The 22,766-nt window shown below is 49.1% G+C and overlaps 1 protein-coding gene across 1 annotated transcript in view; it reads left to right on the top strand.

Moving 5' to 3' along the window:
- Positions 1 to 5,582: 5,582 nt before the first annotated feature.
- The window catches only part of LOC309404222 (TOG array regulator of axonemal microtubules protein 2-like), a gene marked incomplete at its 5' end in the record, with an annotated part of 28,679 nt that continues 11,495 nt past the window's right edge, over positions 5,583 to 22,766 (top strand). The window contains 14 exon segments of the mRNA XM_081998610.1: positions 5,583 to 5,801; positions 5,996 to 6,020; positions 6,585 to 6,646; positions 6,649 to 6,724; positions 7,505 to 7,804; positions 9,260 to 9,495; positions 11,046 to 11,218; positions 12,056 to 12,105; positions 13,961 to 14,151; positions 15,104 to 15,263; positions 16,479 to 16,643; positions 19,168 to 19,309; positions 20,893 to 20,998; positions 21,946 to 22,181. Of these exon segments, the coding sequence (XP_081854736.1) occupies positions 5,583 to 5,801; positions 5,996 to 6,020; positions 6,585 to 6,646; positions 6,649 to 6,724; positions 7,505 to 7,804; positions 9,260 to 9,495; positions 11,046 to 11,218; positions 12,056 to 12,105; positions 13,961 to 14,151; positions 15,104 to 15,263; positions 16,479 to 16,643; positions 19,168 to 19,309; positions 20,893 to 20,998; positions 21,946 to 22,181 (2,141 nt within the window).

Here is a 22,766-nt window from a genome sequence, read left to right as displayed (position 1 = left end):
CCGCCATCTTGGCTGCGGGGCTGGGCTGGGCCCTGTGGCGGGGCCGCTGTGGGAGCTGCCCTGGTGGGCGCGGGGCAGCCCCGGCCTCTCCTCACAGGGACGGCCCTGCAGCCCCCACGCCGCTCCCAACACCTCAGCAAAGAGTATGTGCTAAACAGGTCCTGTTAACTTGGGAAAACTCAGGAACTTCTTTGGTTTTGCTTCGTCTCGCTCTTCAGAGAGTTTCCAGCCTTGTTTCAGAGGGCCGGTTCCCGCAGCTGCCTGGGGGTGTGGATGCCTGACTGGGTAACGGCTGACTGACATGAGGAGCTCCCCTGTGTTTGGTGAGCACCAAGCTGCCCTCACATGAAGCATTAGGAGAAGAGGGGCTGGGTCTGGAGCTGAGGGTCGATGGTCTGACTGAAAATAAGAAACTGCCCCTCGACAGCTGTCCTCACCCCTTGCCTTGCTTCTGTGGTTTCCTGCTCGCTCCTGCCTTCCCAACTGGCCCTCAAGTAGCCTCTGTGGGGTGCTCAGCACTTGCACCCCGCACCCACAAACCTTTGCCCCGTGCTCTGGAGCACCCTGGCTCTCTGTTAGTGAAATTGCTTTGCTAACGATGGTGCAGACATGAAGGCGTATCCACCCCGCTCTGCCTTTGGAGCGTGCCCCTGGTTTTGGAGCTGTGACCACCGCCCGCCAGCACTGTGTATGAAGCTCGAGAAGGTATTTATAAATAAGCTATTGATTACGTGGCTGCAAAGGGCTGTGAAATCAGCTGGTTCAAAATTAGGCAGAGGTTTGCAAGGGGAATAAAGCTGCAGCTAACTTAACTGGCCTGTTTCGCAAAGGGGGGAGACGAGGTGTGCGTAATCAGGAACGTGTGAATTGGCAGGCAGGGTTGGGCTGAGGTCGCCTGTCTCATCCAGAGTCCGGCCTCTGGCAGTCCTGGGCTTGGTATTTTTAGAGCAAGGCACAAGAGCCCTGCCGTGGGCAGATACAATATTTCATCCTGACGGAGGGCATAAACCCAGCCCTGACCTCTGCTTCAGAGAGCTTGATGTGAGCTGTCGGGGCAATTCGTGAACTAGACCAGAACTGAAGATCCCCAAGGGATCTGGTTTCCAGGCACACCTCTGTTCAGATCCTTTGCACTCCCTAGGACCCCTCCTTGAAAATTCAGGTATTTGAGGAAACAAAGCAAATGATCCCAACCCTGACCCGTCCAGGCTCTTTGACCTCACTCTCAGTGGAGTCATGCGGAGTGCAGACTCTTTAAATCAACTTTATATAAGCTCTTAACTACAGAGCTTTAAAAAAAATAAAAATGAAGTGATGGCCCCATGTGAAACAGGGTAAGACATTGACCCTTACTTGGAAAGAGGAGGTAGGGGGTTTTGCACTGAAATATATTTAACTCTTTAAGTGCCATGCAGGAGTCTGGAGGTTTTGCAGTGGTTGGTCAGGAGGCTGCTGGTATGTTAGACGTGTTGGAAAGGTTTTGTGATGAGCAGGCAAACCACACTGCAGCCTGGTGGTTCCTCCTCTTCTCTCACTCCCTTTCCCAAAATATAATGGGTCAGTCATATGGTGATGCTGCCTCCTATTCAGGATCCGGTCTATCTTCATGTAACCCTCCTGCTGTGCCAAGGCAAAACCCAGATAATGCAAGGATGGGCTGAAAGGTCACAACTTTCAGCTGCTTTCCAGCTCCATACAGTTTGCCCTCGCACAGCTGTCCTTCAGGAGACGCAAGTGCGATGCTTCAGTTGGGTGAAACAAGGTCCGTGCTGCTAACGGACAGGCATCAATTTACTCCTTCAGCTCTACCACTGAGATACGCGGTTGTTTGGGCCTTGTGTGCCCTGACATGGCCATGAGCAGAAGAGTTGCCGTGTGGAGGTAGCAGGGGGTGGGCTGGGTGCCAGGGGAAGCTCGTGGGGGCTTGGGGCTGTGGAACTGTGTGGTCTCGTGTCCTTCCAGACATTGGGAGAAACAGAAATGCCTTCTCCAGTGCTACCCAAGGAGTTGCGGAGCCCCGGGGTGTCTGTCTAGTAGGACATACTCAGAAAAACCCGTACTTTGAGGCAGCTATCCCTTCTTTTGCAGCAAATGACTGCTTTGTCCAGAACTGAGAGCTCTGTGATGAAAAACTAATAGAGCAGGCTGAATCGATCAAAGAAAGGTTGCTTTCTGGGTTTGTGACTCAAACGCATGATCGTGTTGTGGTACCTTCTGGGAAAAGCTGCGTTGTGGTTGCCATTGGAGGAGGTTTTTTGCCTAGCTACTGGTTTGCTCAGTGAAATATTCAGAAATCTCAAAGATTCAAGAATTTTAGTACGTATAATTGCTTGCTCAAAAGTCAAGCTGAAAAGCAGCTGTAACTCAGGGTTCATTTTGTTTCTGTTTTTTGCCCGCTTCAATTACTTAGGAAGCAGAAACAACTCCACGTGGCTTGGGCACCCACTTGCGCATGTAGCAGTGGCAAATTGTTCCAAGAATAATTACTCAGCTGAATGTTGCTTCTGTGAACTCTTTGGACACATTTGCTAATAGTTTCTGCATACAAGTCAGTACTGGTTTGTAGATAGCAAAACGAGCTATATTTGTGAGCTAATTTATGCACACACATTTCAGCCAAAGCTTGTTTTCCTAAACAGAAAAAATATCTGTGTCAATACATACTGTTTGGCTTTAAAACTCGAGAGCTTTATCAGCCATTACCTGAACCAGCAGCTAAGTTAAAACTTCAGCAAAGCATCTCATCTCTTTAAATATTCAGCAGTAGAATTAAATAGGTGTTTGGAGAAACAAAAGCTTTTTAAAACAAAACGAGGAAATTGCCGGTAGGGGTTCTGAAGTCTGGTTGGCTCACTTCCTTTGGTGGCAGTCTGGGTAGCCTTTTCCTGGAGAAGTGGCACGTGAGGACTTTCCATTCTAAGTGCAAAGCTTAGATGAGAAATGGGAATTACTCTGTGACAGTGAGACGGTGGCGGTGGCAGTGTCAGGCTGTGCAGACCCCTTGGGTATTGGCGGAAGGAATAAGCGCCGAGCTGCTCGTGTGTTACTTTGGTTTCGCTAGGTTCTCCAGAAGCACGAGGCTGGCATTTGTGTTTATTATAGGCAAATATTCAAGAGTAAATGAAAGTAACTTGGAGAGGAGGTTAAGCGCCGCTATGTGCTTGCGTGTTCTTTCTTTTCATCCAGCATCTGCTGCAGCCCACTGCAGAGGGCAGCCGTGGGCAAGGCAGACCCTCAGCCTGACCCAGCCTGCGGCCACTCTTGTGCCACGTAGGGAACTGCTGCGTTGTCCTCTGCTGTATAGGTGCTCTACAGCCACCTTGCAGCGAAGAATGGCAATGCATGTGGTGAGTGCCTCAGGGGGAGTTTAGTTGGGCAGAATACAGATAGCTGCGTCCTCTTTGATCAGATCGCATGGATAATATTCCTATACGTAGGTATAGGTATACTTAATGTGTAGACCATACTGGTGTGGATTTTACCAATTTCTCCCCCCACCACCGAAGGCACATTTGCAGTCATGCACAAAATGTCTTGCCAAACTGTTCTCCTAGTAGCATCTCCTCCAAGTGTGTTTCTTATGGAATTGTGTGTCCCGTGTCCTGTTGCACTTAAGGATTCTCCCCCAAGTATCTTTCCAGCCTGCTCCTGCTTCCTTGGTGAGGTCTCATGAGATCATAGCCCAAGGTGAAAGTACTACGGGCAAGCTGCCTGCACAAGTCAAGCATGGGCCAATCCTAAGGTATTTGAGTGTCCTGCAAAACTGTTACTCTACCAAATTACAGGGCCAATGGCTATATTTATCAGTAATGAAGTGTGAGTCTCTGCGAAGGAAGGACAGGCGTTTGAGCCTCACCACCTGTGACAGATGGTGCATGTTATGGGATGTGATGGAATTAACAGTGAAGATCCGTGCCTGACACCAGCAACTGCCTCCCTTCACACTGGTTTGGTTTTGAAACAAAGGTCTGAGACAAGGAAGAAGGTTTTAACATGTAAAATCAATCAAATGTGAGTTTTGTAAATTCCCTTTTGTATGCGAGGATTGTGTAAGATAAACTACTGTGGAGAACTTCTTTTATCTTAACCAAGCAACTGGCACGAACCGATAAGAACCAGTACAATGTTAAAACACAAGCTAAGCAAGTAGGTAAGGAAAGAGTTCCTCTGGAGGACAGACAAGTTAGGGGGACCAAGTACTGCAAAAAACCACCAGAGACCACCAGAGGACCACCGACTCATTTAACAGCGCATGCATCAAGGACATTTGAGTATGTTAAACATTTCTCGGAAATGTCATGAATATGCTAACAATTGCAATGAATATGAATGTATGTACTCTATAGAATTCAGATGCTGGTAACACGAGGCACGCATGTTAGAAGGAGATATCCCCCATGCGTCCAGCGCTGCAATAAAGATGTCTGCTTAATAACACTTTGATGTTATTAAGTTTGAATTTCTTAAGTTTGGATTTCTTTGAATCGCTTCTGTACTCACTGATGTTTATAGGAATTTTACTGCTGGCTTACCATCCTGACCTCTTCTCCTAAGGCATGCTCTGCAAAATCCCCTCCTTCCTCTCACTTAGGCCATAAGCAATGGGCCAATAAGTTTCAGGAAGCCAAAGCCCTGGATAGGGACTCAAGTTTCTGTCAGAAGGTGAAAAAAGGTCTCTATAGAGTGTTGAAGTGAAAGCAACCAAACCGCTAAGGAAAGAGACTGCAGGGACTGAGGCTGAAAAGGGTCACGTTTCGCTATAGCACTAACCTGAGGGGCTAAGAATAAACTTCCTTTACCCTCCTATATCCTGCACACTAGAACACTGTCTACAACCCCACTAGTCCCGAGGGATGTGCGTTTGCTGATGTGACACGGCAGACAGTTCCTGGATAGCTGGCATCTCTAAATATGGGTTAAGCTGTAGCCTCAGGCTGTCTGAGGTGCTGCAGGCGCTATAGGTACCTCAGCAACACTATAAATGCAGGCAACTTGCCTACAACAGCCATTGTTTCAGCTGCTTTTCTCCTTCCTTTCACAATGGGTAGCAGATTTGGAAGTACTTGGCTTGTGGGTTGAGTTTTGGCTCAGAATTATCCATGGCTGTGTCAGAGAATCTTATCTACCCCTTCCTAGGGAAGAAATCTTGCAGACTGGTAGAATGTGCCAGAGAGAGGGTTTACACACTAGTCTTCGGTATCGTTAGCCCAGTGCTTCCCCTTAAATCCAGGAATGTTTGTCTTAAAAAGGAGCAAACTCTTCCACCCCACATTTTTTCAGGTGTTCTCGGGGCAGCTGCAAGGCGCTGCACTGGGTCCAACAGCCTCTGCTGCCGTGCTCGTGCAGCCATGGGGAGAGCAGCTCCTGGGGTGGAGTTATGTTTTCCCCGTTATGCCAACAGCAGTCTTCCTCCTTTGGCAGTTCCAAAGACTGGTGGCTGCCACTTGTACTAACGGTGCTATTTTCCCATGCAGGTTCCTGATGCTGCAGGGGAACCCGCCAGCAGCTGTATCAGGCCCAGCACCCAGCAGCACATCGAGTAGACTCTCATCTGCAAAGAGCCCATCGTCCCCTGCCCCACCATGGCAACACAAGATGAGTTTGCAGTAGCTAAAGGGCTGCAGCAGACCGGAGACTTCTTCAGCCAGGGCTTGTTGCAGTCCCGTTCCTGCAGCCTTTGCCTGGAGGATGCTCGCCTGCAGTGGCAGCGCCGGTGCCCAGGAATGCTGCTTGGCTCAGGGAGGCAGAGCGTGTACAAAAGCTGCAGTCAAAGCACTGATCACGAGACCCTGGAGATGCTGGTAAGTGCAGCAGCTATTCTTCATGCTGTACAAGTGAGAGCCCCGCCTTAGAGGCCGGGTAATGGGGGAGATACTGGCCAGGATAAGGGGCAGGGAAACACGCTGTGTAAAATTTTGAATTTTCAGCAACAGCCAAGATGGCAAAATTTTTTTGAGGCAGGCCATGTTTATGTTGGTTTTGGGTGTCTCTGCAGCAAAGAAAGCAGGGAATAAGCCCCTGTAACTGTGAAACAGAACAAAGGAGAACCGTTTGGGTGGGCAATTTGCATCCTACAGACAAAGTAATCAAGTAAGGCCAACTGAACCTTGGGGACATCTGGTACGGAGTGCAAACCTGCTTTTAGTTATAACACCTGGTGTTTAATTGATTGTGTCCTCGTACGTTCTTGTGGTGCAGAGAAGTGAAAAACTCAGCAAAACCCAACCCAAATGGAGTGGGAATTACAGAAAAAAAGGGCTTTCAAACTAGCTGTGGAGAGAGATACCAATACGAGAGACCATTGTGGGTTGCGTACTCTTTGAAAGGAGAGGAAAGGAATCCTGTAGTCCAGGATGGGCAGCTAGCAAAACACATGCAAATTTGTAGAACGTTGAGCTGTCAAAGCGCTGGAATGCGAGCCCCTCACCAAGCAGGATATTGTGACATCAAACAGACCTTTGCATAGGCCAGGACTGCACGTCACTACTGGTGTCTCAGTCCTCGAGGGAGAAGCGGTGTCTGCTTTTTCCTTTCCATGTCAAATGCTGCGAATTTGAGCTGTTTGTACTGTCCTTATTTTAAAGCTAAGTACCACAGCCCAGTTGCTGTCTACTGTGGGACTGTGCCCAAATTCAAACCCAGACAGATAGATACACAGCTCTGCAAGGTGGAAGCATTGATTCGAACTTGCAGTTTTGTGGCAGCAGCTGGACCACTGAAGAAGGTGAGGATGGACCGGGGTTGAATACTCAATGGTGGCTTCAGCCCAATGAGAAAAGCCCACCCGATTTCAGGGAGAAATGGACCTTGGAAGTCAGTCCTCATGTGCTGGCTCTGTGTCAGAGGAGGTGGCTGAACCTGCCCTCCTGCAGGGGTGTGCATGGCATCACATCTCTTTATCATGAGTTCATTATGCTTTCTCCTTGATCAACTACTTGATCCTACTACTGCCAGCCAGAATGGGGACTGTGGCCCAGCTGGCCATAAATCGGGCATGGTAGTGAGATGTTCATGGTAATGAGTTCTGTTTCTATCCTTGCTATCAAGGTGTGGTCTGGCCCTAGGTAAATGCCCTGTTCTTCCTCTGCTTGCCAGTCAGATCTGACCTTGAGGGTGGGATGGTGCTCTAGAAACACTGGCAAGGTCTGCCTGCTTGCTGAGGTGTCTTGCTGCTTTCCAGAAATACCAGTAGCACCGTGCGGGTGTTTACTGGTCGTCTTCACAGGAGCCAAGTCCTGCAATGGGAATCTTTTTTCCCCTCTTACCAGTGGGGCCTTCAGCCTCTCTCTCCTGGCTTGCTAGCTCAACGCTGCTCAGAAGAATTACGCTGACACTAGTTTTAAGGAAAATAAAACCAAAATGTCTTCTGAATGATTATGAATTAGATCAATAGATTAATAGATTAATTAGATAATTTAATTAGATAAATAACCACTCCTTAGGTGGTTGATTGTAAAAGTGTGAGGTCAGCTAACCGCCTTCTTCCCTTTTACCAGATCTGCAGCTTCTTTTCAATCCATATTGACAACTCAGATGAAGAAGCAGCTGAGTTTACGGGATGGGGATGAAGCTGAGAAACCTCCACACCCAAGCACCACCTCTCCCCTGGGTGGCCCGGTCGGCAAGGCGAGCGTGCACGACCGCAGCGCTGAGTATGGAGGTGATCTCTCCCCACTTTCTCACCGAGCCTTGCCCCAGGACCCCCAGGAGAGGGAGGTGAGCAGTGCTGCCCTGGCAACCATTCTGATCAAGGGCAAGCTGAAGATGAGGAGGATGTCTGAGGGTCTGTTAGCCTCACAGAGAGGTAAGATGGGAGTCTGCCCGTTCTCTTGTGGGAAGAAGGGCCTTTTCCCAGTGTAGAGAGCTAGCGCACATTCCCCGGGAACAGTTCTCCCCTGCATGTGCCCCCCTGCAATAACATTCCCTGCTCTTAGTCCCCTGCATAGCCCTCCTGTTGTTGTAGGGGTGTACAACTGTGGGGAGGAGAGAGGAGCAGGAGGGTGGGTGTGCAGATGACTTATTCTGGGTAAGCACCGGTCCATGGGCTCCCTGTTGTCTGATGGGAGCCCGGAGGACCAGGATGTTCCTCTGGTGGCTCTGTGGGAGTGGGTAAGTGTTGTCCACTGGCCTGCTTCAGGTGGATGCCAGCATGAGCATAGAATCATAGAATGACAGAATCTTTAAGGTTGGAGAAGACCTCTAAAATCAGCAAGTCCAACCGTCAACCCAATACCACCACGCCCACTAAACCATGTCTCAAAGTGCCATGTTTTGTGAACACCTCCAGTGACGGTGACTCCACCACTTCCCTGGGCAGCCTGTTCCAATACTTGACCACTCTCTCAGTAAAGAATTTTTTCCTAATGTCCAGTCTAAACCTCCCCTGGTGCAACCTGAGGCCATTTCCTCTCGTCCTATCTCTAGTTACTTGGGAGAAGAGACCAACACCCACCTCACTACAGCCTCCTTTCAGGTAGTTGTAGAGAGCGATAAGGTCTCCCCTCAGCCTCCTCTTCTCCAGACTAAATAACCCCAGTTCCCTCAGCCGCTCCTCATAAGACTCGTTCTCCAGACCCCTCACCGGCTTCATTGCCCTTCTTTGGACACACTCCAGCACCTCAATGTCCTTCTTGTAGTGAGGGGCCCAAAACTGAACACAGGATTCGAGGTGTGTCCTCACCAGTGCCGAGTACAGGGGCACGATCACTTCCCTGCTCCTGCTGGCCACACAATTTCTCATACAGGCCAGGATGCTGTTGGCTTTCTTGGCCACCTGGGCACACTGCTGGCTCCTGTTCAGCCGGCTTTCAAACAGCATCCCTGGGTCCTTTTCTGCCGGGCAGCTCTCCAGCCACTCTTCCCCCAGTCTGTAGCATTGCGTGGGGTTGTTGTGACTTGAAGTGCAGGACCCAGCACTTGGCCTTATTAAACCTCATACAGTTGACCTCAGCCTATCGACCCAGCCTGTCCAGGTCCCTCTGCGGAGCCTTCCTACCCTCCAGCAGATCCACACGCCCACCCAACTTGGCGTCATGTGCAAACTTACTGAGGGAGCACTCAATCCCCTCAACCAGATCATCGATAAAGATACTGAATACGACCGGCCCCAAAACTGAGCCCTGGGGAACACCCCTTGTGACTGGCCACCAGCTGCAGTTATTTAGACATTTCCAAGAAATCTGTCCAATGAAATATGTAGCTTCAGGTGCTCTAGGTTTGCAGTGCTGCTTCTATTATGCTTTGTATCTCTGCTTTGCAGGCCTGACTGACTGCGGTGACCCTAGAGGGGTTACCCTGAAGCCAATAGTTTCCAGGTCAGCTTCCCAGAGGCGCCTGGTAACCTCCAAGCCTGTGCCTCCCATCCACAACAGCCTGCCTTCCTCAGAGCCCAGCAGGATGAGCAATGCAGAGCAGGAGCGTGGGGAAGATGGCACCGGCTGTGATGACAGTGATGGGAATAACAAGCAGCTGATGTCAGAGGGAGAAGGATATAAAGTAAGGAAACCAAGCCAAATCACATGTGGTAGATCTTCAGTTTATTTCCTGTAGGCAGAGCGCTGAGATCTTCTTTCCTGGTGGTGCAAGCCCAGGGAAGCAGCTGAGATGAGGAAGAGCTCAGCTGGACACTGCGCTTCAGGCTGTCTTTGCAACGTGTGTACTGCAGACTTCATGTCCTCAGCGTCTATCAATAGGAGAAGAGGTCTTTAAATAGTTTCTGTGCTCTCTAGTGGCTCCTGCTGTGTTTTATGGTGGGGAAAACACCAGCAACCAGTTGGAGCAACTAAATGTGTCCAATCTGGTCATGTATATCCTCCTACATTTAGCAAAATCCATCTGTCTGTGAGCCATCTGTACATTGTGGTTACTGTTGCAGATACACCAGCATCTTGGTGGGTTTTTATATCAGCTCTGTCTGGTTTAGATGGAAAAAGACGTTTGCTGGAGCAGGCCACCCTGCAAAGACAACTTTAGGTTGTCCCAGCTTTTGAGCTGTACAGCCACGTCCTTCTGCACAGTTCTCTCTAATAGCATTTCTAGAGTTCAGCAGCCCCTGTGCAGCTTCATCCTCTCCCATGGATCTGCCCAGGGGTAAGTGATGGGAACTGGCAATTGTGGCCACAGGCAATGCACTGCAGACGCCATCCACTCGCTTGCCTTTGCAGGAGGGACAGAAGCTGCAGTTGTTTTGGTTTTGCTGTGGTGAGCAGGACAAGGCAGATGAATCACAGCATAACCAATAAAAGGCTAGTGTACTTGATTTTGGCCTTGCAGATGCAGGCCCAAAGGTATCCCTGACATTAACTCTGTTGGTTTCACTGGAGCTTGAACAGGTCCTGATTTGGCTCTTTAGCTGTGAGAAGAATGTTGGGATACTAAGGAAGGGTGTGCATCTGCCCCCGCTCCCTCCATCCCCCTTCCTAGCCATGGCACGGGGAGCCTGAGGTAATTTCAGCCGGCAGAGAGACCTTACACAGAGCAGCAGGGTAGGGAGCTCTGCTGAACCTAATAAATGACAGTGAGCCTGAGATGATGAGTTGTGTGGGAGCTGGAGAGCAGCGAGCATCCAGAGAGCACATTAGCATCTGGGCCAAAAGGCTGTTGGGGGACTGTGGGAAGGGCAGAAGCACAAAAAATGATGGTCAGGTTTTGACAGCGTGCAAGATGACTTTGTGGGGACTTGGCTGGAGTTCAGAAAGGGCTGGTAGGCGCTTTAAGGGACAGTGGGAGGACACTGATCTAAACCCACTCCTGTACCATCAGAAAGGCTAAGAGAGGCAACGGCACCCCAGAACATCCTGATGCCAGGTGGGAATGCACCCACTGCCAGAGAGGTGAGCGAGGGGAGAGAGCTGGCAGCAGCAGCGTGGGACACGGTCTCTCCCTCACCACTTCCCTTTCCATTGCCCATCCTAGGCCAAGCTGCTCCATCAGTTTGGGTTTTCTTTTCCTGCCAAGTCCTAGCTAAGAGCATGGCTAAACTTCTTGTGGCATCAAAGGGGGAGGGCTGGATCCTTGAGCTGAGCACTGCGTTCTACTATTTCCAGGCTTCCCCGCTGCCCTTGTATGGCAGTGGTGTGGATGGGAAGAAGTCACTGAGAATGGCTGTGATTCCTCCTATCCCCAAGTCAGCAAGACCATCTGATGGGGCTCCTGAGAGCGCTGCAGTGCCTCTCCCAAGCTCTCAGCATGTGGTTTTCCAAGAGGCCCTGGAGATGAGGTAAGCCAAGGTGTCTGCTGCTCCACTATGCTGTTCACCTTGCACTTCTTGTCTCGGGAGATTGTTTTCCACAGTATATTTATGCAACATATCGATGCAAACTTACCAATACATTGATGCAAACTTCTGTGCATTCGCCATTTTGCGTATCTATGATGACGCAGCACAATGTCAAAACCAACATCATACACTCTAAGAGCAGGGGTGGTGAGGAAATATAGCAGTCAACCTTAGCCTAGTTATAACAATAAATAAGGAGCCATAGGAATATAGTTCCAATTTAAAAGCCTCAGCATTGCTTTGGATCTGCAATCTGAATAGACTCACCTACCAGTTGAGTTGGAAACCCCCTTTTTCTTTGTGGAAGAGCAGGGAGGTGTAATATTCTTCTCAGGAGACAGCTGTGGTATTACTCTAGGTAACAAGACACTGTCACCAGTTGAAGGCATGGCCAGGCAAAGTTAGGCTTCTGCAGCAGTATAAAGGTCGCTGCCCTCAATACAGGCTTATGACTGGCTTAACATCTCTTGCTGATGCACAAAGGATGTAGGTAGCGGTGAGAGCCACTTAGCTCCAAAAGGAGAAACAGCAGAATTGGATATTTAAGGCCCAAATTGAAGAATGACTCCCGTGTTTCAGATTGAGCTTGATGAGCTCTGTGTGACTCCAGCAACTGAAATGTTAACGGTAATTAATCAGCTTTGCATATTGCTGGTTTCATGGGCTGCATTTCCTCCTTCATCAGAACGACAGTGCTATGAGCGTTTGCCTCCTTGAATGCTACCCTCCCTTCTCTTTCTGTCTTCTCATCTATTATTTTATCCCCAATTTTCCCAGGCCAAGATCAGGCAGCAGCAGCAGTGAAGAGAAGACCCTTAAATATCTAGGTAGGTACAGGGCATGGCTGTCCTAAAATGACCATAGGAATCCAGGCCCATGGGTGGCACTGTGAAAGTTCGGTTGAAAACTGTCCTGTAACATTTTTCAGTTCCTTGATGTGCTCAGACGGCTGCCGCAAAGCCCACTCACTGGGAAATGTGCTCTGGGGATCCGGTGAAAATGACTCCAGCATGGATGGGGCTATGAATGGCAGGAGCTGGAGGGAGACCTCGGGGCCCCAGAAATGCACAGCAGGAAAAGAAAACGTTCCTCCGCCTCATGCTCCTACCTTTTATCTCCCTGCACACTCTCTAATGTCACAAAGATCAGAGAAAAATGAGGCATTTCACATGAAACAAGAAATGCTCCTCCTCCTTCCTCCTACACTTGCAGGAGAAAACCTTCCCTTGGAGCAGTTTCTGAACCGAACCGTTTGAGCTCTGAAAGAGATTCATCAGCATGGCCTATTTTTGCACTGGGAGAAGTAGTGAAACCTTGTGTGACAGGAAGTCCTTGTGCATTTTCCATTTCCCGAGAAAGAGGCTTCAAAGAGGATCCAGCCTATGCAGGATCTGAGCTTTCCGTCCTCTTAAAGCACAAGCCAAATGCTGAGTAATGAACTCAGGTTTCCTTTGTGCAACACATTTCCCTCAGACCACTGACACTAGGTTTAGGATTGCAAATCTCTTCCCGTACTCTGTCTGCATATGTCAGTATTGCAAACTGAGACTGGGGTAGGGGATGCCTACTGGCTTCTCTCCCCTCCCCGCCTTGCATTAGCACTAGCAGTTAGAGTTCTGCAAGACAAAAGGTGGTGTCTGGTGCGTCTGTGTCAGCCGGTACTTTTAAGTTGAAAACCTCAATGACACTGTTGCTGTCCCTTTACCATCTGGGGGTTTGTAGCGATGAGAGGGATAAAAATTTAATAAATAGCCTTTTTTCTGCATTGGCATAATTAAGATCCACTGCTCCCTCAGCTCCGTGTTAGTTCTGCCAAATAATGGGCACGCCCCCATAGGAACTATTCCTTTATTGCTGAGACGCAGCTAGGATGCTGAATGCAACTAGGGAGGAGTATTGCTGAGTAAGGAAGGTGACATTTTGCTGGACACATTCTGGACTAGAAATGAGCGACATTGATAAACCATGTCTCTCTTTTATTATTGACCTGACCATTCTGCAGGGCAAAAATCCTGATTTAAGATAGCTATTCCTTTTTTACTGCTTGGCTCTCACATAATTTTATCACCTGTGAAGCCACGTAAGGAATGATTAGTTCTCAGAGCTGTAACAGCTCTGTTGGAGAGTATTTCAGAATGAGCTGCACCGTGCTATTCCCATTAAGAAAATCATCCTTTAGTCAGGCTGCCTAGAGAGTGGGCTGTTCTGCTACAATTTAGGATGAAACTCCTTGGGGAAAATGAATTCTCTAGCTTCAAGAACACAATTCTGGTTTTGGTAACTCTCTAGCAATCCTAAGCTTTTCTTTAAATGCCCTCTAAAATATGCCAGCCAAGAGGAGGAAATGTAGGTTCTTACTTCTACAAATGCATATAGCTATTAAAAACAAGTTCTTTTAGTAGTAACTGGGGAAAAGAAGATGTTTCCTAAAATCAAAATGGATAGGAACAGCATCTTTTTGGCAAGGGCAACCTCCATCTTCTGCTCTTCTCTGTCAAGCACAGCTGCCCACCAGAAGCCAAGGGCTGACATCTTTATCAGGCATCAGTAGGTTTGAGTCTGATGGCCAACAGAGTAATGCCATTGCTGCTGCCAGGGCAATATGGTAGTACCCCATCTCTTTGGAGAGGTTATGTGTACCTTGCTGTTCTCATACACGACCTATAATCCGTGTTTTATCAGAGTGCCAGACTCCAGAACCCACCGTGCCTGTTCACCGGCAACGTGCTGTTGGTGGCGTGAAGTCTGCCGGACACTTACGTGCACCTGTGCACCCGTTAACAGGCCTCCCACTCAGCCAGGCCAAGGAGATGGATAATGTCATAAGCCCTCACCTTCTGAGTGACGATGACTTGAAGGACAGCGATGGAAAGGTAAGGGCTAGGGACAGGGGGGAGCAGGCTTTCTTTTCAGTGACTGTTCAGTGCTTAGCACAAAATGTCACTGAAAATCATAACCTTCCTCTCTTGGGGAGCAGATTCTCTAGGGAATACACTTGACAGCTACGGAGCAATTGCGTGAGTATTTTCACTGCTCCAGAAGTCACTGGTTGGGAGGTGGTGCTCAGGTTACGCAAGAAGCATTCTTTCTGTTCGAAGGCCAATTTAGAGCAGATCTGAATGGCAGAGCAAGTTACACATCAGTGAACATGTGCAAAGTGCATGCTTGGAAGCACAGAAGCAATGATTATCATGCTGAGCGTAAGCAAGGCTGCAAAATAAAATGGGAGAGCTTGCTTTTCCTTGGTTATCTTTCCTGCTGTATGTCACAGCTCTCTCATTTTCAATTTTCCTATTCATTAAAACCACTGCTTCTCCAACTTGTTTTCACATGACTCCTTTCTTGGACTCATGTGTTCGCAGAGAGCAGCTGAGTCCTTCAGAAGCAAGGAAGTGAGAAGCAGCTGTAATTACTGGCCATGAGTGTTAAGAGACAGCAAATTACCTGTCCTTGCTGGTTATTGCAGATGGTTTTTATTCCCCCACCCCGGGCCTGTTGGAACTGAACTGCCTGTTCCCTGGTGATGTGAGCTCTTCATACGCCTTGGAGCAGTCCTGTGATGCTGTTGGTTCAAGCAGGGCTTCCTGACCTGGATTGAGAAACAACCCTCCACGAGTCCAGGAGGCTATGGCAATGAAGTGTTACACATCGCTGGGTATAACTGTATGCCAAGGGGAGGCAAGAAGGAATTTTTCTGAAACTATTGGGATGTAGATAGAGCTGCATTAAAGACTCTGACACCCTACCACTGTGTTCCTGATGAGGCGTTGTGTACGGTTTGTGTATCTCTCTTTATGCTCTATGATGTGTTTCCATTGCAACTAGATCCACGTTGTCTTGTCCAAGTCAGCTCAGAAGAAAATACAGCAGAAGCGAATGGAACAGATGGAGCTTTTGCGTAGAGAGAGGGAGAAAGAGAGAGAAAAGGGAAAGTCCTTGCAGCTCCCGACACAGAACGTTGACCCTGGGGATGCAGCTGAAGAAAGTAAGTGGTTGCTATGGTTGTGGGCCTTTTTGTTCACTTGCTTGCTATTTGCACAGTGTTGCAAATGTCTCTGAAATCAGACTGGAAGGCTGTGTTCCACTTGCATCCGAGTGGGAGTCAGAACAGGATTTATTTCCATTTCCCAAAGGAAAATGCAGAGGCGTGAAGTGTCTTGCCCATGGCCCACACTGAGTCAGTCACAAAATATCACCTTCCTCCCTTCCTCTACAAAGTCTTTCAGACTAGATAGTTCTGTCTTGCACACTACAGTGGGGCTTCAGACTAACCGAGCGTAGCCTCCAGGAAAGGTGAATGGGTGAGTCCAAAAGAATGCTTTTCAACCCAGGTGCAACCTGGAAGAAACAAAATTAAGCGATGCCTAATTAAAAGGCAAAAGATCTTTCCCATGGGATAGGACAGCTTATCCTGCTCGCACCACTGCCTGCTGAGGAGCTCGCGTGGCAGAGCCATGCTGGAGCCCTGAGCCAGTGCTTATGTTTTACCCACAGGAGCAAGCAGCATTAGAAACCTGATTGCAGCTGACAGTGTCCGATTGTGCTGCTGCACGTGCTACCATGAGTGTAGTGGCAGCGAATGTAAGAGTCAGCACTCAGCCCAAGGGCATCGGACAGGGTTATCTGCTCTTTGTCTTGCTATTGTTTTGTGAAGTACTGGTGAGGGGTGCTGAGGTGGGAGCCCCAGAAATGTAACTTCCCTACCCAGCCTCTGAAACAGGAAAGCAAAAGACAAGCAGTACTGAGGTTTCCTCATTTCTTAGGGAAAGCAGCACTGCATGTGCTTTTGAACTAAAAGAGGATACATTTAGATTGGAAATAAGGAAACCATTTTTGACGATGAAGGTGGTGAAACACTGGCACAGGTTGCCCAGAGAAGTTGTTGATGCCCCGTCATTGGAGGCGTACAAGGTCAGGCTGGACGGGACTCCGAGCAACCTGATCTGCTTGAAGGTGTCCCTGCCCATTGCAGGGGGATTGGACTAGATGGCCTTTAAAGGTCCCTTCCAACCCAAACTATTCTGTGATTGTATGATTCTGTGATTGCTGTCCCATGTTAGTGTGCAACTGTTATGCTTGGAGGTGTTTGGGACAGCAAAGGGATATGACCCAGCTCCAGCAAGATTTCTGGCCCTTTCCAAGCCCACAGCCAGCCTGTCCAGCACTCTCCACTTTACAAGGTCCTTTTTGGTCTCTGCAGGCTTTAGCCTACCACCTGTCAAAGGGGCAGCTTCCATTGCCCAGAGCACGAGCAATGCATGCAGAGAGCGCACTGGTTCTGCCTTGAAGAAGCGGGTCAACCGGCCCTCGCTGCCCAGCATCCCCGTCATCAGCCAGGGTGGCAGCTTCCCACGCAGCTCCTCAGGTGAGTCCGCTGCGCTGCAGCCCCTGCACCAGCTCTTTTCCTGCACAAGGAGCACAGACTGCCTCATTCCTCAACCACAGGTAGGATCTCTGGTGCTGAGCATTGAGAGCAAACCTGCTTTGGATTCACTCCAGCTTGGTGATACTGGAGCAGTTGGGGCTTACAGATCCATTGGGAAGCTGGGCTGAATAAAGTAGTGGTAAATCCTTAAGCTCTAGCTTTTGCCTGTCCTGATAGTCCAAAATAGAACACTGGTGCCAGGAGGCAGCTGTAGCTGCAGGGCTGAGCTCCGGTGCAGTCTGGCAGGGTGTGCTCACTGTGCACATGTGTGTGCCACCATGACCAATTAGCCACTGACCGTCTTGGCCCTCTGCCTGTGCTGCTGCCTGGCTCTCCAGCCAGCGTTTCTACTATTGCAGCAAGGGTTGTCTCTGCATGGAAATGAGTGACTTGGTGCAATCACGCTATTGCACCTGGAAGAGCTTAAAGGCTTCTAGCCCCTCTCATGCCACTGCCTGCAACGCAAACTGGGAGCCAGCAGCGCCTCTTCTGTCACCCCAGCCAAATACGATGGCTGTGTTTAGCAGACGACACCGGGGAGGCTGCCTGGTGCTCCCAGGCTGCTCGCTACCTGCAATAAATATACAGCAGATAGTGAGTCCATAGCGATTCTCGTCTCTCCTTTGTGGGTGGCCTACCTCGTGTCGTGATCCTGAGTAGCGTGAGCTAAGAAAAAGGGAGCTAGGAAAGATGCTTTGAATGCTCTTTTCTAGTGATGCTGCTCCGATTTTCCAAATTGACCAGGACTAGTCTGACCTGGCTCTCCATTTATATTGAATATAGATGTGTATATCTACATACACGTGCAGTGACATCACTGATGCCAGTGACAGGGATATCTGTGAAATGCAAAGTAGTCCCCATCTGAATATTTTGGATTTTGCAGTTCCCCCATCCTCCACACTTTGTAGAACATGCAAGGTGACATAAAAACCCTACAGAGTCCCTAGCAGTTCATCTAGATTCTCTGCAATCTTTCTACTCAATACTTTTAGACAGCTCACATGTTTTCATCTACACTTTAGAAAGTGAACTTTCGAGTGCAAGACATGACATGACATTTTTTACCTATGGTGCTTTTGATGACAAATCGGTTTCATAACAAATGCATTTGTCATCTGAATTTTCTTACACCTTGTATGTATTTATCATCACGAGAGTGTGTTTGCCAACAATTTGCATCTATATTTACATATTTTTATTCTCAGTTCACATTTGGAAGGCTTTTTTGTCACAACTCTCTAGACTAGAAACTGCATTTTTCCACAGGAGAAAGCTTAGGCATTGCACAGTCTGCAAACAAGTACATTTGATGACAAATAAATTTCACCTCAGCATCTTCGAAGTACAGCCAGTGGGTACCTCTGAAAGAGTAAATGTTCATAACACTTGGAAAATAGCATAATCCATAAACTACTACTTTCCCAATAGCATGCCAAAACGTACGTGCACTCTAGATAGCACACTGCTGCGGGAGAAAGATGGACTTCACAACTCTATGAGCGTTATATTCCGAAGCCGTTTATTGTCTTGTCTGACTCCAATATATATCATAATTCTCGTTTAGTCACTGCGCACACACTCATGATTGGTTACAACTTGTTACACACACTATTGCAATTGGCTATATACAAAATATCACGCGCTGTCCATGCGCCTCTCACACAGTCAGGATTCGCTGCTTGCAGGTGTTCCTGTTTTCCTCGCTTCTTCTTAGTTGTTTACCACAGCCAAGGCCAAGGCCGAGCCGTGCAGATATCCAGCTGTTTACCAGCTTCTCAATGCCACAGCTCCTTCTCCTTAAGGTCGAGCCATGCAGGGTGATCCCAACACACTGTTGGGTACGTGCACTCTAGATAGCACACTGCTACCTAGAATATTTGAAGTAACTGGAAACAGAGGCACGGTCAGATTTACAGGGTCAGGTATCGCACTGTTCCCTGGTGGTTGCTCCTTGGGGATTCACCCGAGCCCAGCAGGACTCGGCTGTCCAGGCTTGGTGCTCCCTGGGGGCAGCTGGAGGTGTTTCCTCAGAAAGTTACAGGGTGCCTCTGTCCCCAGTGCTCCAGGTAACAGGGAGGTGATACAGGGTGGTATATGCTCAGCTCAGGAGCTTAGTCCTTGGGCAGCAAGTCTTGCTGGGCAGCACTGTCTCCCGGTGAGCACGGGCTCTGCAGCACCATGAATCTGCAAGCTGGCTGTGGTACCTATATGGACTTGGGAGCTGGCTCTGTGTGCACGATGTTCAAGTTTACAGGAGGGGCTGGTGCCCGGCTGGGGGAGACTGGGAGATGGTTGGGCGCTGGCAAAAGCAATGAGCCACACAGCAGCAGGGAAGTGTCTGAACCAATGCCAGTTTGCACCCATACGTAGTCTTGGCTGGGAGAGCGGGTTGCAGCCTGCTCGGTGGTGGGGTGCCTTGCCCCGGGATATGCGATGCTGGTGTCTGACCCTCTCCTTACAGCAGTATCGCTGCCAGCCATTACTCTGGACTTCCTGGAGTGGGGAGAGGAGGCAGAGTGTGGGAATGTCCAGGAAGCCCGAGCCTTCCCTAACCCACAGCAGGGACTGCTCAACGCGCTCGCATGGCTCAGCAGCGACGACTGGTAAGAAAGCCCCCTGTTCACTCTTTCTCCCGCTCAGTGTAACGGTGAGTTAGACATGTTTTTTTCTAGTGCCTCTGAACGCAGACGGCCTCGATGTCCAAAGGGAACTAGTGAAACCACTCCAAAGCAGTCACAGCATCAAGATGTGAAAGCAGCCTTTTATTTGCCTTGGTGCAAGTCGCAGCGGGTCCATACTGTTTCCTGGCTTTGCCTTCTGCTCCATGTAGATGCAGGTGAAATCTTCAGGGAAGAGAGGAAGTTATTGAACAAAATGATTTGCTGGCTGAAGCCAGAAGCAGGATGGAAGCGGCCTTGAGTGTAGAGATTTGGAGGCCTCCGCTCACTGGCCCAGGTGGGCCTGAGTACGGATTTATGTCTGGTCCCACTGCTGGCAGCAGCAGCAGCAGGACACGGGGCCTCCCTGTGACCTCCTGCATGTGAGTCCCAGCAGTGCCTGTGGGTTCTGAGAAACGGACCGAGGCATGCTCCGTCTGTCATTTCTCCTGAAGGACTCGTGGCAGAAGACAAGGAAAAAGAAAAAAAATCCCTTAGGAATCTTGCACTTCTCGAACAAAACTTTCTCCTCCTCACTGCGTACTATGGGCCAAAGATGTTTTGCTGATAATCACAGTGTGTCCTGAAAGTAGACACAGACAGGAGGAGACTCTACAAATTCCAGGTGATATTGGTTGTCTTTTTGATTTCCGAGTCAGCGTACATTCACTATGGCTCCATCCACACTGGGATAACCCCGAAAAATCTTCCATGATGCATCTCATTGTGCAATGGCTTTGTTTTGCCCCTCTCCCCTTTCTCTTCCCGGTTCCTGTTTGGTGCCGTGTGGGGTACAGAGAGCTGCTGCACGTGTGGGGGTTCTGGGTTACACTCAGAGATCCCGGTGGGGAGGGTCCTCAGCCTGCCCTGCGGCCCTGGGGAGCCAGTGCCTGCATCAGGTGCCTTCATGTAGCTCAGGTCCGTCACGAAGAAAGTGCTGAAAAATGTGTGTTTTTATGACTTTTAAATAACACGTTGCTGTTGTAGCTGTTATTTTAAGTAGGGACTTCCTGGAAAATGCAGCATTTTAGCTGTTCTTGCCCACATGTGGAATCTTTTAGCACATACTGCTTTTGGGTGTGCAGAGGGACTAGATTGCAGAATGCAAACTCAGCTACGGTGTGACAATGCAGACTCACACCTAAACTGCCCTCTGGGGATGGCAAAGAGGGAAAATGCCCCAGTAACAGCCGCGCAGGACTGTATCTCAGGGACAAGGTACAGGGAGGGTGCAAGAAACAGAAACATGGCACAGACTCCCAGCTTCTAGGAAGCAGCGACACAGGGGCTTTGTGTGCCAGGGATTTCAGAAAGGCTGTCTTGTTTAATGGCCACAGCCATCTCTTTGCCTTTTGGATCTATGTCTGCTTTTCACAGCATCCTGTGGCAATGAGTTCTCTGATTTAATTAAGTGCTGTATGCGAAGCACCTCCCTTTGTTTGTTTGAGCCAACACCCTGTCATTTCAGAGGGTGCTGCCAAGCTCTTGGGTGGTGGGAAAAATCAATCTTTTTGGCAATTGCCTTTCAGGGAGCAGAAGGCGAAGGGACTCCTCAGCATCAGACGCCTGGCCATCTGCCACTCAGAAGTTCTTCTTTGTAGACTTCATGATGTTTCCTTGGCAGTTACCAAGGAGGTAAGAACATTGTGTTTAACTGTGTCCCATGTACCTTGTACATGGGGCATATGGAGCGTAGAGCGGGTATGTGCTTGTTCATCGAAGGCTCAGTGTCTGCCTTCACTCCTGTTTTTAGACCTCGTTTTACTAATAGCTATGTCACCTACCTACATGATCTGTCTGTACATCTAGCTATATTCACTGGTATGTAAGGCATCTGCCTCTCTCCTCTTTGAGCTAGGTGTCATTATAAATCAGTCCTTCTATCCAATGTTTAATGGTGTTGGAGGCTTGGATGCCCCTTGTGTTGTGAGACTCTTCAAACCTTTCTGCTGAGATATGCAGGGCTCAGATTCCCCCACTCTGAGATGAGGGTTAGGAGCAGCCCTTTCAGCTTAGCTCATCTGATTTTTACATCAGATGACTAATGGACTGCAGGTGACTGCTGCAGATGGACTCAAGCCCCTGCTGCAAATTAGTCTGTAGACTTGAGCCCTGTATTTGCTTGAGACTTGTATTTGCTGTGTCCTGGTTGGGTGCTCAAGCTGCCAGTGCTGCATTTTTAGACAGGAGGACAGTGCTACTTTTCCTCTCTCTTGTCTTTATGAATTGTGCCTTTATAGTTTAAAAACAGCCCTTGCTTTAATTTTTTGTTTTCCATCTTAAGGCCTAAAAATCAAAGCAGTCTACATTACGGGCTAAGTATCACATTGGTTCTAGGTGAAACAGTATTTTTTAGGGCTGCTGTCTCATTGAAATGGTACTGTGTAAGGGGGCCTGAGGCCAGAGAAGAAGTTGCTGTCGGAGTGAGGGTGTTTCCTGTGCTTGTGGTCTTCTGCTTTTACTGTGCTCTGACGTTCCACCTGGACACAGCAAGAAGTCTTGTTGTTTCCTGGGACTTTTATCTAGGGGAACTGATCTTCTTTACAAGGTGATTCTTATGTTTCCTCTCATGACTTGCCCAGGTGAACAACCTCCGCTCGAAGGTGTCTCGCTTTGCCATCAGCACACTTGGAGAGCTCTTCAGGACCATGAAGAAACACATGGACCACGAGGTGGATGAGGTTGCTCGGGTCTTGCTCCAGAAGATGGGGGACTCCAGCGAGTTCATTCAGAAAACAGCCAATCGATCCCTGAGGATCATGGTGGGGAGCGTGACTCCTGCACGAGCAATGACTGCTCTCATGGCTAGTGGAGTCCAGTACGTCGTTCTTCTCTTAGGCATATCCTTGACCTTAAATTGTGTGGCTAGAGGGAAGGGACAGGAGGCAGAAGGGGAATGATGGGAGGAAAGGGCCCTTTCTCCTGCATCTTCTGTGAACTCGGTGATTTGATTCTCGGCTCAACCTCGCTCCCTTCCGCTTGTCAGCTACTCCTGCCCTGCTACAGCCTATTTGTTCTCAGAGTCTGTCAACGCTGCCTAGATGTGGTGAACGATGGGGAAGTGAAAGTCCCTGCAAAGAGTGCTGATATAGCCTTGTGGCTTTGCGGGAAGAGGGACAATGGCAGTTCCAGCAGCGAGCACGCTTTGCTACTCCACAACGCTAACCACAGAGGCGCTGGCAAAAACCATGCATCGTCATTGTGACATTAACTTGAGCAATAAGGAGGCTGATTGCTGGGACATGGAGCACGTGGGGCAGAAGCCGCAGGGTGCGACACAGCTGCTCAGCAGGTGCAGCTCCTGCCCAGAGGAGTCTGTCTGACTGTTGTGTCCTTAGAGCTCCACTTTCTATTCCAATTGATGCTGCATGTTAGCCTTGAGATGGTGAGTCAGTCAGTCAGT

Source organism: Phaethon aethereus (assembly GCF_964289735.1).
Source record: "Phaethon aethereus genome assembly, chromosome: 3".
Taxonomy (NCBI): Eukaryota; Metazoa; Chordata; class Aves; order Phaethontiformes; family Phaethontidae; genus Phaethon; species Phaethon aethereus.
Note: the sequence above shows the minus strand (reverse complement) of the source record. Positions and strands in the feature narration are given on the sequence as shown.